Source organism: Populus alba, chromosome 3 (assembly GCF_005239225.2).
Source record: "Populus alba chromosome 3, ASM523922v2, whole genome shotgun sequence".
In the NCBI taxonomy this organism is placed as follows: Eukaryota; Viridiplantae; Streptophyta; class Magnoliopsida; order Malpighiales; family Salicaceae; genus Populus; species Populus alba.
The window spans coordinates 6,287,180-6,301,985 of record NC_133286.1 but is presented as its reverse complement, the minus strand read 5'-3'; the positions used below and the strand labels follow the sequence as shown (position 1 = coordinate 6,301,985).

The window sequence follows — 14,806 nt, the reverse complement described above, 5'->3', positions numbered from 1 at the left end:
TTTTTGGATCAACCAAAAGCTTCTGTCAAATACTTAAACTAAGAACTTTGCACTTTTATACCTAATACTTTTAGACCATTAAACAATCATTAAGCACTCTAAATACACTTTACAATATCATAGAATCTATTATATTCATTATATTTGATCATTCATACAAATAAGATTTAAATTCCTGAACTTTATGTACCTTTTATATAGCGAAAAAAACCTTAATCAATCCAAAACCTTTCTACATAAAATAAAATATATTTCTTACCTTGAAATTAAAAAAAAAAAATTAGAACTTCAATCACTCTAGATCAATCTACTTCACTCCTTTTTCTCTGCACTTTTTAAAAAACAGGTGACTTTTAAGATTTGTTTTCTCTAAAGTATCATGAAGTTTGTAAAACTATGGTATATAAACTATATGGTTCCATCTTTTTTTATATATATAAATATAGGGCTGCATGGGCCTAATTTTTTTCTACTTAGTTCAAAATAAAATTATATATAAATTTGGTTCTTATAATACTTTAGCCTAAATATATTTGGGTTATGGTATTACATTCTCCTTCCTATAAAAGTTCCATCCTCAAAACTTGACATACCTTCATTCTCAAATAGATAATGATATTTTGCTTGTATATCTTTCTTTTTTTCCGAAATTTCCTCTCATGATATATGATGAGACCATTGCACCTTTACAAATAGAATAATTTGATGCCTTAATACTTGGTCCTTCCGGTTTATAATCCAAATGAGCAATTCTTCATAAGTCATATCTTCTTAAGCCCACAACAACTTGTATACCATAACATGACTTAGACAAGGAACATACTTCCATAATGATACATGGAACACATTATAAACACTGGATAACTCTAGTGGTAAGAAAGTTTTATAAGAAACTTCACAAATCCTCTCTAGGAAGGTAAATAGTGATCCCAGTCGCATTTGAGATCATTCACATTAGTTCTCAATAGATATTCTGTAGTCTGATTCTTCTCTCAATATGTCATCAATTTGCTTGTTAAATACAATGCTAAATTTCAAATTTGTCTTATGTAACACAATACAAATAAGAACACCATATAAAATAACAATGTTACCCATATACAATCATGCTAAATAATCACCAAGTAGAGTAGTTAATTTGATAGGAAGAAATTGAGTTAACTTAGTAAGTTTGTCAATAATCATTTATATACTGTCATTGCCTTCTCTGTTTTTTTTTTCCTTTTTTTTTTTTTTTATCTTGGAAACCCTACCATAAAGTCAATTGAAATGTGCTCCCATTTCCATTCCAGAATCTCTAAATGTTGCGACAGTCCTACTAGTGTTTGATGCTCATACTTAACTTGTTGACATACTAAACACCTTGAAACAAATTCTCTAGTTTCTCTCGTCATATTATTCCACTAAAATATTTTCTTCAAATCCTAATTTATTTTCTTACCACCTAGATGAAAGGTGAAACGAAAACCACGAGTTTCAACCAAAATCTGCCTCTTGAATTCCACATCATTTGAAAAATATAATCAATTCCTAAACCATAAAGTACCATCATCAAATATCATACAATCATTTTTTTAACCCTTTCTCTACCTTTTTTCTAATTTTACAAAGTTCATGATCCTCACATTGTTTCACTTTTACCTTCTTTATCAATGATGATTGAACTATTATATAAACTCTATGATTTTATCTTTTCTTTTATATAAATATAGGACTACATGAGCCTGTTTTTTTTTTTTTTCTACTTAGTCCACACACAAAAAAAAAAATGCAAATTATATGATTTTAGTGCTTCTATTTTTTTTCAGATTCAGTTTTGGTACAAAAATTCATTTGTTTTTATTTTAGTCCCTGATTGAGAGAAGTTGTTGAATTCCAGTGATAAAAAGAAAAAAATATCATTGACACCAAAATAGTTGATGTTTGTGTTAAAATGGTTTTATTTGATGAGGAAAGTTCATATTAGGTGTCTTTTTTAACCTTTAAAGTTCATGAAAAACATATTTGAGCTCGGTTTGATTTTTGGTTGATTTCGGTTTTTGGAATGAGTTTTTGGTTTTTTTAGGTCATGATAGGTTTATCCCAGTTTATAAGATGTTTCATACGTGTTTTGAGTCAAAAATGGGTTGAAAAACAAGTTTTAGGGTAAAAACATCTTAAACCCTAATTTTATAAAGTTTAATAACTTGTAAACCTGTGAACTATGTCAACTAACCAAACCTATGAACATGTTCATGGACTTTATAAAGTTTAATCGCATGACTTTTCTCTAAAAATATTTTTTCACTATATGATAAAAAAAAATAGATGATAAAAAATTCACGTTCAATTAAAAAAAATACCCAACTAAACTCGTATATCAGCATAACTTAGGTTACTTTAGCAAACCCGAAAGGCACACTAACCCTATAAAGAGACAAGAAAAAAAAAACAAAAATACAAAGCTAAATTCTCAATCACCTTAATATTAAAAAATAAAATTAACGAAAACAAATTTGAAGAAAAATCATAACAAAAAACAAACAAAGGGAAAAAAAGAAGCAAAACATTATGGATTACCAAGCACAATTAAATAGAAAAAAAAAATACCCCATCAAACCTGTAAATCAGGGCAACCTGGTTTATCTTATTAAATCTACAAATCATACTAACCTTTATAGAAGGCAAAATAAAATAATTAAAAAATTACGAAGCCAAATCCTAAACCACCCCAATATTAAAAGATGCAATCGACAAAAACAATCTTAAAAAAAAATCATAACAAAAATTCAATAAAAAAAAAAGAAAAAAAAATAAAACATTATAAATTACTATTATAATCCACAGCGTAATGGGTGAGGGTGAATAGTAGTTTCCCTATAGTTTGGTGGCCTCAAAGGCCGCACCAAATGTTTTTTCACAAAAATAAAAAAATTCAAGAAACAATTATGTTTTTGAAGAAGTGAGAGAAATTCAATAACCAAGTTAAATCTTGAATAATTTAATAATATAACAAAAAATAATAATAAGGTAACAACAAAGAAAAATAATTTTTTTTTTTTAAATATTGCCCTGGGCAAAATTGTGGAAAAGAAAAATAAGACCAAGAAAATGTTAACCCTTTTAACTTTTCAAATCCTTGAAATAAGTAATTAAACCAAAAGTACTATAAACTTGAATTGAAATGTGAAATTAAAACTTTCATAAAAGGATGAAGGAAAAAAAAATCAGAAATCTAATGAATAAGGATCAAGTTGAAAACATCAATACATGATAATAAAAAAAATTGAAATGCCAAATTTCTCAATGTGTTTTTTTACATAAAAAATCATAAATTTAAATTGAAAGCTTTATGCATGTATATAATTAAATAAATGAAGAACCATTGAGTAAAGAATTTTAAAAAATATTCATTTAAATAAAAAATTATAAAAACTGAGAGATAAATATAAATTAAAATATTTAATATCACAATACAAGTAATTTACTTGATTGTGTTTAATGAATGTTTTTATTAAAATCAATTTGTAATAGATATCAACGCACATATAAAATTTATTAAATAAAAGAAAAAGAAAAAACATATTATACAAGGTTGCACATATTAAAAATATTATAAAAATAAATATTTTTTATTTTTAAAAATAAATTTAATATATATAATATATATAAAACATATTACAGATGAATCATACCAGCATCTTCAAAAGTTAAACGCATATAATATAATTTAAAAATAATCATTATTTAAAAAAGGCTAAATAAGTAAAAAAAAAAAAAAACCACAAAGAAATAAAATACAAATTTAAAAATTATATATATAAAGAATGAGGCCAAGCCGAATGAAAGGCTCATGTGTGGGCCTTTGTTTTATTTTTTGTAAGTTAATGGCGTGCACCAGCTTGGAAAAAAAAATAGATGACGCATCGTCTCGAATCCTCAAATTTTTGCCACTTTGGTGGCTAGTAAATTAAGGTGATTTGTTTTTTTTTCTTTTTAAAAATTTATTTTCAACTCATTTTGAACCAAAACAAACCTAGAAAACACCATAAGAATCTTGTTAAATCAATCTATAATCTCCAAAAGCATAAAAAACCACTTTAAAATCCAAAATCAACTCGAAATAAAAAATCATCCCAAGCTCAAATCCGTTTCTTTAAGCACTTTCAATGTAAAAAAAAAACACATAATTTGAGCTATTCTTATCATATTAAACCATTTGAGATAAAAATTTATTATTTTGGAAGTTGAAATCCTTGCAACAATAACTTTCTCTCTCTAGACTAGAATCCAGAGATCCCTTCTTTTCTCCCACCTAGAAATGATTGAAAATGAAGTTTGGTATCAAAATTAATTTTTCTAGAATTAGAGGGACTGGTCACTTTATAGCTAAAAAAAATAGGGGACTCAAATGTACTTTTGAAACAAATTTAAAAGTCACCAGCTATTTTACTCGTGTTTTTCACTTAAGTCCTTTGACTTTCAAATCAATCCCCTCTAAAAAAAGTATAATTGAGTTCTAATTTAAGCTAAAAAGAGCTCAATTATACAAAGAAAAATTTTAAAGATTAAATTGAAAATTTTTTAAAAAAAAATTACTACTCCAATCCATATTAATTTGTGAGATAATGAACAATAATTTCAGTTATAATAAAAACCCTACATGTTTTAACTTTATACTTAATACTTAATGAATTAAGTGATATTTTTTAGCTAGTAAGTTAAAATGATTTTTTTTAGCTATTTTAACTGAATTTAATTAAAATATAGAGAGCATGGATGCACATTGAAATTGAAAAATGGAAGGGTGCAATTGTAAGACAGAAGGATTGTTTCGGGAAAATGTTTTCCAGAAGGCAAGCAAATTGCAAGCAAGGGCAGCGATTGACACGGTCACGCACGCGGACTCCCAAGGGTAACATGGGCATTTAAGAAAACCCCCGGCACTTTCCTTTCCCTTACAGGGGATGATAAAGAAGAAAGAGTTGATAAAATCCAATCGAATTGAAGTTAATTATTTGATATTGGTAGAGAGAAAAAAAAAAAAATGGGAAACACAGAGAAGCTGTTGAATCAGATCATGGACTTGAAATTCACATCGAAATCGCTGCAAAGGCAGTCAAGGAAGTGCGAGAAGGAAGAGAAAGCGGAGAAATTGAAGGTGAAGAAGGCGATCGAGAAAGGAAACATGGACGGTGCTCGGATCTATGCTGAGAACGCCATTCGTAAGAGGACTGAACAGATGAATTACTTGAGGCTCTCCTCCAGGCTCGATGCCGTTGTCGCTAGGCTTGATACTCAGGCTAAGATGACCACCATTAACAAGTCCATGGGTTCTATTGTTAAGTCCCTCGAGTCTACTCTCGCTACTGGTAACCACTCTTACCTTTTCTTTAATTAAGAGATTATAATTTGTTATCATATTAGGGTTTTACTGATCAAACATCTTCTTTTCATTATTTATTTATTAGGTTAATAAAAGAGTTGTTTTTTGTAGCTATTTTTTTTTTTTAAAATTGAAGATATCTGTGATCTGTGATGATGTTTTCTATCATTCGTCGATACAGGTAATTTGCAGAAGATGTCGGAGACAATGGATCAGTTTGAGAAGCAGTTTGTGAATATGGAGGTGCAGGCAGAGTTCATGGAGAGTTCTATGGCTGGGTCTACCTCCCTTTCCACACCTGAGGGTGAGGTCAACAGCTTGATGCAGCAGGTAGCTGATGACTATGGATTGGAGGTCTCTGTTGGGCTGCCACAGCCTGCTGCTCATGCAGTGGCAACCAGTTCGCAGGAGAAGGTGGGTGAGGATGATTTATCAAGGCGGCTTGCAGAGCTTAAGGCCAAAGGGTAAATTATGTGTTAGGATCTGATGATCTCATGCGAATATTCTATATCGTTATATATCTATCTATATGGTGTTTTTACAGTGCCTCATTCCAAATATCGTGTAAACTTGGCTTAATTGGGATTATAGTATTTGTTGACTCTTTTGCGTGTTGAATATGAATGGCTTATCCACTTGTTGAATTGCATAACTTATTGACCAGCAAATACTTTCTATACCTAGAGTATGAGAAATGGTTTCAATCTTCAGATTACTAGTATGAGATGGTATGCTTTGTATACATTGATGGCGAGATTGAATGTTGGAAGAACTTGGGTTTATATTCAGGTTTCATGAAGCAGGATCTCCTTTTTTTTCCCCATAGTACGTTCATTGTAGTTGTGAATTATGGTCTTTGGCATGAACTAGGGCTCCGTGGCAGCTTGTCAAAGCCAACCCATATATACTAATTCAAAGTTCAAACTTCTGGGTGCCTTTCTTCTTTTTTTGGGTCATGGTGGAATACCCTGATATATTCGTTTGAACAGAGATATGAGGTATCCTTGACTGTCTTCTTTTACAACCATGTTGAGTTTGGATAACTAGAATGATTTTCTACTGTAAACCTCGGCAGAACATAGTTCTTGTGTGCAGCTATGGGTAGGTGGAAATTTGATTTGCGGTTTCATGCTCGCAATCCGTCTTTGCCTGATTGTTCTCTATAGCTGGAGCAATGTCAACATTACATTTCGTGGAATAATTCCAAAGGCAGCAACTTGATCTGAAAAACATGGATTCTAGGCCAAGTAGGCTTCCCAATTCTCACAAGGAACCAACCCATGATGACCTAGGCAATACCTGGTGAATGATTGAAGAAATCTGTCGGGGCAAAGGTGCCAATTCCGAGGAATGAATGATCTTGATGACAGGATAAGTAGAGTATTAAGATTTCATGATGTGACCCAAATTTCGTGAGCACAATCCCTCATCTCTGATGAATTATCACAGTATAGTAAGGTTTCTATAGAACAAAATGAACGAGTAGCTGGAAATGATATCGGAAGATTTGCAATATTGATGTAACTAGGTGTAGCGTCACATAGCTTCGAATTGTTCCTAAAAACTTAACTAAAGCGGCCTTTGTTTTTGTTTTTTAAAAAGTGATTTCTGAAAAATTATTTTTTTTTTGTGTTTTTTTATTAATAAAAAAAACTGGTCAACAAAAAACACACTTTCTAGTTAAAAAAATTTTTAGTTTGATTTCTAGAAAAGTATTTTTTTTTTATTTTGAGCAGAATACACTTTTTCAAAAATTACAAAAAATTTAAAAATATCATAATATTTACTGATTATATCAAATTTAATTCTCAAACTTTTGATTGCTATATATATATATATATATTTTATTTTGAATATTTATTTTTCAATTTGATCTCTTAAAATTTAATTTTTATATTAATTTTTATCCTCATTTTTATAATTATTATTTGCTTTTCTCTTATTATTTTTTAATTGAATTTTTTTTATCAAATTTAATCCTTATTTTTTCGATTATTACTTATTTTATTTAAAATAATTTATGAAATATTAATTATTATTATTTTAATTTTTTCATCTTTCAATTTTTATATTTTTTAAATTTGATTTCTATTATTTTGATTATTATTTATTTTATTTGAGATAATTTATGAAATTATATCTTCTTTTTTTTATTTCATTCTCATTCAATTTATAAGATTTGTTCCTTATTATTCTAATAAACTTGAAAAAAATAAAACATTAATAAATTATTTTCTAATTTATTTTTCATAATATAACCAAATTTTCCAATTTATTTTTCATTACACTACCAAATATCAAAAAAATAATTTATTACGCAGCAAAGAAAAGGACCCAAGAGAGAGATTTATTAAGCATTCTGATAGTGATGAACCTGTAGCAAGTGATTTGACAGGATATTTTAACTTGAATAACAAGTCATCATATTTACAACAGAAGCAATACAGAGAGTTGTCCTGAAAATTTTCATCGCTTGTAACGAGAAATTTATGTTATTTATTAAGTCAGCTAAAAAGTGCCCTAGAGTTCATCATGATCATTTTCCTCAGGCAAGGTAACTTGTGGTTGGAATTCAAGAAGATACCTAGCAGCCAATGATGCGTGGAGTGCAGCACCATAAGGAAGCACATCTTCATTGATTTCAAAGTAAGGCGAGTGTGGGGATTGAAGCTGCTTGCGTGTCTCATTCTGCATTCCAAGAAAGAAGAAATATCCAGGTATCTTCTCCTGGTAAAACGCAAAATCCTCAGATCCCATCAATGGCTGCATGTCTTTCACTTTGTCAGTGCCCAGCACATCACTAGCAACAACTCGGAAGTAATCGTGCAAGTTTTTATCATTTATGGTAGGAGGGAAAAAGGGTTTTTCATTCTCAAGGAAATTAATAACTGCTTTGCACCGTTGCACTGCAGCTTGCCCTGTGACAACCTGTAATTAAAGAGAAACAGGACTGTTAATGGTGAAATATAAGGAATAGAAGCTCGACAATACAACAGAGAAGCATACCAAGTTAAATTTTAGTCACTGAGATAAAGAAGGAAAACCATTTTATGGAAAAAAGATCGCAGATCAAAAGGGTTAGACAAGGTTTTTGTCCACAAAAAATGAAACAAGAAATTCAATACAATTTTTTCAGACGTGGTTATATTTGCTCATAATTGAACAGCAATACCTCCTCAATGCGTTGCCTAAGTTGCATAAAGCTTTCCTTTAAAAAGGCTCGGAAGGTGCCACCAATTGTAACAGAATCTGGAATAACATTGAATGCACCACCTCCTTGGAATTTTGCAACTGTCACCACCTGCATGTTAACTTCAAATTAAACACTGCCAAAATATAAAAAGGGAACACGTATGAATAACAATGTTCAATCACTTCAACAAGCCGAGCATCGTCCCTATCTGCTAACAGGAAAGGCAAGTCTCTTTTTTCAGTGATATAAAAAAGAAACTGGTGCACCAATCAGATTAAATTACTTACATTTCTCAATCTTTCTCATGCATCATCCAAATCCGAATCACAAAATAGCATCCATATAGTAGACATAGGAACAGGTCATGTAATTCTATATTCTATTCTCATTTATTATTGTGATAATCAGCGCAGCTTGATCACTTGATAAAATTTAGGCTTCTCACACTAATTGATTAACAATTAATTAGTTTTAAGCTGGCCACATTTTAACAAAAGCTGAGGTACTTTTCAGAATCACAATCATAACTGTAAAAGACAAAAATATCCAAAACATCTTGATAACAGAACTCTTCTCATCTAAAGAGCTTCCATATTGCAAGAAAAACCAAGCCATGTTCAAGCACAACAAGGTGGTAAATTAACCCTCTAATGAAAAGCACAGAAGCAATCCTCAAAAATAAAATGCTTTGTAGAATTATAGCATGAAACAAAAACAGAGGAACTTGAAACAAAAATTATACTGTTTCTCAATAAGATTATTAAAAACAAATGAAAAGGCATTAAGAGCTAAAGTTGATGAAATGTGAAGAAAACAAAATGTGCACCTGCGAGTCCAGTGGATCAGCTTCACGTGAAACAAGGTGTTGTAAGCTAACTATCACATTGGAAGCTGCCAGTATTGGATCTATTGAATGCTGAGGAATGGCAGCATGACCTCCTTTTCCACTTATTACTGCTTCAAAGAATCCACTCCCAGCCAGTAGAGGACCGTGTCTGGAGGCCACTTCTCCTATTGGTAACTTATTGGCAACATGCAAGCCAAATATAGCATTAACATTCTCTAATGCTCCTTCATCAATCATTTTCTTTGCACCACCACCTCCTTCCTCTGCTGGTTGGAAGATTAGAACAACTGTGCCCTAATAGAACAAAGAAAATTGGAGGAAGCATAAGAGAGAGAACCACAAAGCTCCAGTCTCTTAGAATTTTGAGAGCTGAAGAGTTCTCAAAGAATAGCAAAGAGAGGGACTAGCACAGGGTCTGAAACCAAATAGCAGCCTGTCCTGGCCTAGTAGTTTAACAGCATAACTCATTAGGTAGTGATGTGGAACAAAAAACTAAAGAAAACTAAAAGCAGAGAAAGAAAGAAGAATGCCAAGAATTAAAAGTAGGGAAACAAAAGCTAGGATGGAGAGAAACTTCAAAGGAGAAATAGTTTGTTATTTTATCAATTCATCAAAACTGTCTCACAAACTGAAAAAGAAACATATAAATAGCATAACTCTAAAATACTCAACTACCGGGCTCAACCTATCAATTAAAATTGTCTAACATAAATAACCCAAATAAATAAAACAAAGACAATGAACAAGACCTAGATGGACTCAATCTCCCAACCAAAGAGTGACAAAACAGGCCATCTTTTATCATCTCTGTCCATATACTCGCATAATTTGCAGTGTGGGTCAGGTGTCCCCACCATGTAGCTTCCAAATTCCACAAGAGTAAAGGTTTTGGGGTATAGGGGTATATACAGCAAATACTGTTGTGAATGGCCATCTATGGCAGACCAAACAATATCTGAACTTTAACAGAGAGCTTATTGTCATTATCTGTTAGCTGGAAAGTATTATTGGCATGTTTGAGCTACTTCTTCAAGGAATTTCAATCGAGCTCTAACAAAAAATGCAGATCCACTTCTAATACTGCATAGTATTCTTTCTTTGTACACCTAACAGCTTGCTTCAATGAGTACTTCAAGTAAAAGAATAGAAAATGTAAAATCATAAGGTCAGAGCCACCACCTCCTCCACATATTATTTCAGTATAATTTGTCTACATGAACATGCAAAATGCAGGGCCCGAAGCTAAAAATTTGCTCAATTCCCCCCAAGAAAATTTTACCGAGGCCCTCTTGAAGATGAAAAATTTACCCCCTTTCACCCCTAACATACTTTTTGAACATGTTTAGCTCTTCTATCCAAAAGTTTAGCCCCTCTCAAAGATTAAAGTTTTCCTCTTTTATCCAAATAATGTAAATGAAACATGCTTAGATCTTCCTTCCCTAGAAGATGAAAAATTTAGCCCGGAAAAACTTCAGCACGGGACTCTAAAACTAGCAGCAGAGCCAGCCATAAATGCATGAAGCTAATCTGGTTGTGGAAAGAAAGTATTGGAATTGCTAGCCATGCCATCAAATAAAAAAACTTCTTAGTGATTAATAAATTGGTCTTTAGAAAAGCCAACTGACTCACTACAAAGAGCAAGCTTAGTACCAAGTTGCAGGCAATGAGATTTGAAGAGAATTGTAACAAGTAAACCACAAGATGAGCTAACATTTCTCTATAGTTAGTTGTACCAAAAAACCAAGCTAGAAAAGTTAGCTATCTGAACTGACATCAACTTAGTATACATAGGCAGACTTGGTTCATTTTGTTAGTGCGCTGCATGTGTATAACAAGTGAGAGCTCCTTGTGTGTGCTCCATGTAATTTTAAGAATGTGCACCAGAGGATGAGAGGATAAGTGTGCCCTCCAAACATTAGTGATGTGTGTGTGGAGAAAAAATGAAGTGAGTTCGGCTTGTGTGGGCATCAAGGTTGTCAAAAAAATATAAAAAAATTCATCCAGATCATTTTAGGTTCTAATGACTTCAGATCATGAAAACATACGAGTTTACCTACTATGCAAAAGCCTAATATCAAATAACATAAGAGTTCTAAACAAAATTTAATGATTTTATTACTTTAAAATGACCAAAATCATGTTTAAATACAAAGTTCACAGAAATTATTAATGCTTAAATAAAACATAGAATCTGTCCCCAAAAGATTGAACTGCAGAAGTTCAAAGTGATATTAACTCACACACATAATGTTTCATTTAAAAGTAATTAACAGTAACACTTATGAAGGAAAGAAATATTATAAGTGTTTTACAAGGTCAAGATTTTGACCATAAAACAAATCTATTTAAATAAAAGACTTTGCAAATTTATTGCAGCACTATGGAGATTGGAGAGTAAATAAATATGCAGGAAAAGCTATAAAACGTATTTGCTATTTGTTGTGTTCTTTTCAATTACATTAAGGGTTAAGCTATTCCCACTCCTCTTATTATTATTCCCAATCCAAAGTTTTATGGACAGACAAACTAATCCTATTTAGAGTGTCTTTCTTTACATTTATATTTCATGATATTTTAAACATCATAATTTTTTATAATGAAAATGTATTTTCAATAAAATAAAAACTGTTAATATGCTACATAAGTATGTTGATGATACCAAATACTGTCATATGATACCAGCAATGTCAACATAGTTTTTGTATGAGGATATATTACAAATAATAAAATGAAAAAAAAAAATAACAATCCATTTTGTAATGAAATATCAATTCAAGTAAAAAAATATATACACTTAATCAACAACGTCATTGAGATACAATTTTAAATTTAGCATTTAATTTATTGTGTTTTTGTATTATGTTAGGAAGTCTTTTATTTGTACTCATCCTTAAACTTCAATTTTAAGAAATAATATAGATAGGGTTAGTTTAGTCACTAGTAGAAGTCAAGAAGTGAAAATAACAATAAAAGGAGGGGGAATACCGCTTTTAGTCCTCTATTTTCTATACAAGTATATCAAGAGATAGCATAACCTGAATACCTGATTGGGAAATAGATATACAAATAAAAATATAAGAAATGAGACAGAGTGCTTTTCCTATGATATCACTAAGTTAAATATAGAAACTTGCATGTTAAAGATAGAAACAACAAAAAATATAGCAAATCAACATGTGCAAACTTTAAAAAGTAGCTCAATCAACATAGAAATGGGCCAAAAAGGGAGCACTTTGAACTCATTAAAACCAGCCTATAACTCACATTATTATTAAGTTCAATGAGCTAGCAAGAGAGTCGCATACAATTTTGCTCATGATTAGTATTGTATTTTTATCCATGTTAGCTCTGTTCTTTTTTTATGTTTGGCAAATAAAAGCATGAGATTTTACAATTTGGAACCTGTTTTTAACAACCATGGTGAGTGTTTTGTGTGGCATTTGTGTTATGCTCTTCTCCAATATAATAAGCTAAAGCAAATGAAGTAAATTGCTAGGTCATTTTCTCCCAAAGCCTGCTGCTTGTTTTGTAGAGTAACTTGGAATTCCTTCTTTCTTTCTTCTTCTTCTTCTTCTCTGCTTTTTTTTCTTTCCCAATGAATGAAAGGAGTTTAGAATTCCATGGGAAGATAGATCAATTTCTTTGACACAATGGAAATTAAATGGATGAACTATGCAGCAAAGTAGAAAATCTTCAATTAAACATAGGTTTGCGGGGTAGAAGATCCAGTTTCAACAACTCTGGTGTCAAAGAAAAAAAGGACATTGAAGAACAATGTGTAAATGACTGCACAAATATTCAGGAAAAAAGATTCTGCTATTGCTAAAAAAAACTTAGCATAATACTTGGGAAAAAAAATTGTCAGGATTTAAGAGCGCTACAGGATAATAATTTGCGCATATACAACATCAGTAACAGCAAGCCCAAACAAAGCAACAAACCTTCAACTCTTCACGATGGTCTTGGAGGATCTTTGCAGCACCAAGAAGCATTGCAACATGAGAATCATGACCACAAGCATGCATCTTCCCAGGAACTTTGCTCTTGTACTCCCACTCCACCATTTCCTGTCATTCAAGTACCCATGAATCAATTCCCGTGGAACTTTATTTCACCAATTACAAAAGGGTCAATGAATCCAAACTAAAAGTACAACGTGCTGTGCGTAAATGGTTCACTCTAGAAAACCAATATAATTAATGAAGGTAACAAATTTCGACAGAAATATTTAAGTCAACTTATAGAAGATTACAAAATAAAAAAAAACTGATCCCAGTTAAAAAAAGAAAAAGAAGAATAAAGCAGCTAGCAACTATATCTCACCCTTCTGGGATACATTCTCAAAATTCAATTAAAACTCATTTCAATGAAATCCAACTCGCAGCAACTGAAAAGTTATATATATATAATATATATATATATATATATATATATATATATATATATAAAACTTTCTAAATTCAATTAAAACTCATTTCAATGAAATAAAAGATAGAATTGAATATATATTATCATTCCTACAAGAATCAAACTGATTCAACACAATTAGACTAACAAAAAGAAGTAAAATAAAAATAAAAAATCAAGTAAACCAAACCTGCATAGCAAGAGCATCCATATCTGCCCTTACTGCAACAAAAGGAGGTTCACCAGACCCAATAAAGCCAACAACACCAGTAACTGAAAGTGGGTGTTTATATTTAACACCTATCTTATCCAATTCTGCTCTAATAAGCTTACTAGTCTCAAATTCCTCATAACCCAATTCAGGATTCTCATGTATCTTTCTCCTTACCCCTACCATCCAATCAAATAGCTCTTCTTTTTTTGCATAATTGAGAAACCTTGAAGGGATATCTGATGACCCATTTAAGCTTAAAATTGGACTCAACAAATACAAAAAAAACCCCAAAGAAACCCAGTTAAACCAACTCATGGTTTTGTTTCTCAAAACCAAGAATGCTTGTTGATCGTAAATTTTGAATTTTCTTTGAGGGCAAAGAAAAAGAACAGATTTTTATGAAAGAAGCGAGGCCTGGATTTATATGGTACAGGAAGTAAAACAAGCAAACGATCGTGCTGCTGCGTGATATTTGAAAAGCTTAAGAAAGTGTGAGGAAAACGAGGACAAAAAAAGTAGTTTTGGAATATTAGTGGGCGTGGTAGCAGGTGGCGGTGATGAGATGCTTCTCTGACTCTACATGACAAATTTATCAGGCCAATAATCCTCGTGCAGATTTTCAATATGTATTTTTTTTTACGCGAGAAAGAGAGACAGGCCAATTTTCACACGTTTCTATGACTTTGCATGTGCACTTTTGAGTAACAGAAAATGACAAAAAATAAAATAAAAAAAATTAACAAGGTATCGCAATCAAATAAATAATTAATAATAGCAATT

At 31.2% G+C, this 14,806-nt stretch overlaps 2 protein-coding genes across 2 annotated transcripts; one reads left to right on the top strand and one right to left on the bottom strand.

The window, feature by feature from the left end:
* Positions 1 to 4,935: 4,935 nt before the first annotated feature.
* LOC118031036 (ESCRT-related protein CHMP1B) lies at positions 4,936 to 6,017 on the top strand. Its single transcript, XM_035035335.2, has 2 exons — positions 4,936 to 5,351; positions 5,547 to 6,017. Exons 1-2 carry the CDS (start codon positions 5,027 to 5,029, stop codon positions 5,831 to 5,833), a joined length of 612 nt encoding a protein of 203 aa, XP_034891226.1. The 5' UTR covers positions 4,936 to 5,026; the 3' UTR covers positions 5,834 to 6,017.
* A 1,678-nt stretch (positions 6,018 to 7,695) lies between these two features.
* On the bottom strand, positions 7,696 to 14,640 carry LOC118031035 (IAA-amino acid hydrolase ILR1-like 4). The gene is made up of 5 exons (XM_035035333.2): positions 14,003 to 14,640; positions 13,347 to 13,472; positions 9,385 to 9,699; positions 8,538 to 8,666; positions 7,696 to 8,293 (listed from the first exon to the last, which is right to left on the bottom strand). Exons 1-5 carry the CDS (start codon positions 14,339 to 14,341, stop codon positions 7,886 to 7,888), a joined length of 1,317 nt encoding a protein of 438 aa, XP_034891224.1. The 5' UTR covers positions 14,342 to 14,640; the 3' UTR covers positions 7,696 to 7,885.
* Positions 14,641 to 14,806: the final 166 nt, after the last annotated feature.

Bases quoted from the DNA above. Each gene is read 5' to 3' on its own strand.
- LOC118031036 (XM_035035335.2), top strand. From the start codon at position 5,027: ATGGGAAACACAGAGAAGCTGTTGAATCAGATCATGGACTTGAAATTC. The intron at 5,352-5,546 runs GTAACCACTCTT...TCGTCGATACAG, and splicing joins CGAGTCTACTCTCGCTACTG to GTAATTTGCAGAAGATGTCG.
- LOC118031035 (XM_035035333.2), bottom strand. From the start codon at position 14,341: ATGAGTTGGTTTAACTGGGTTTCTTTGGGGTTTTTTTTGTATTTGTTG. The intron at 13,473-14,002 runs GTTTGGTTTACT...CTTGAATGACAG, and splicing joins TGGATGCTCTTGCTATGCAG to GAAATGGTGGAGTGGGAGTA. The intron at 8,667-9,384 runs GTGCACATTTTG...GTTAACATGCAG, and splicing joins CTGATCCACTGGACTCGCAG to GTGGTGACAGTTGCAAAATT.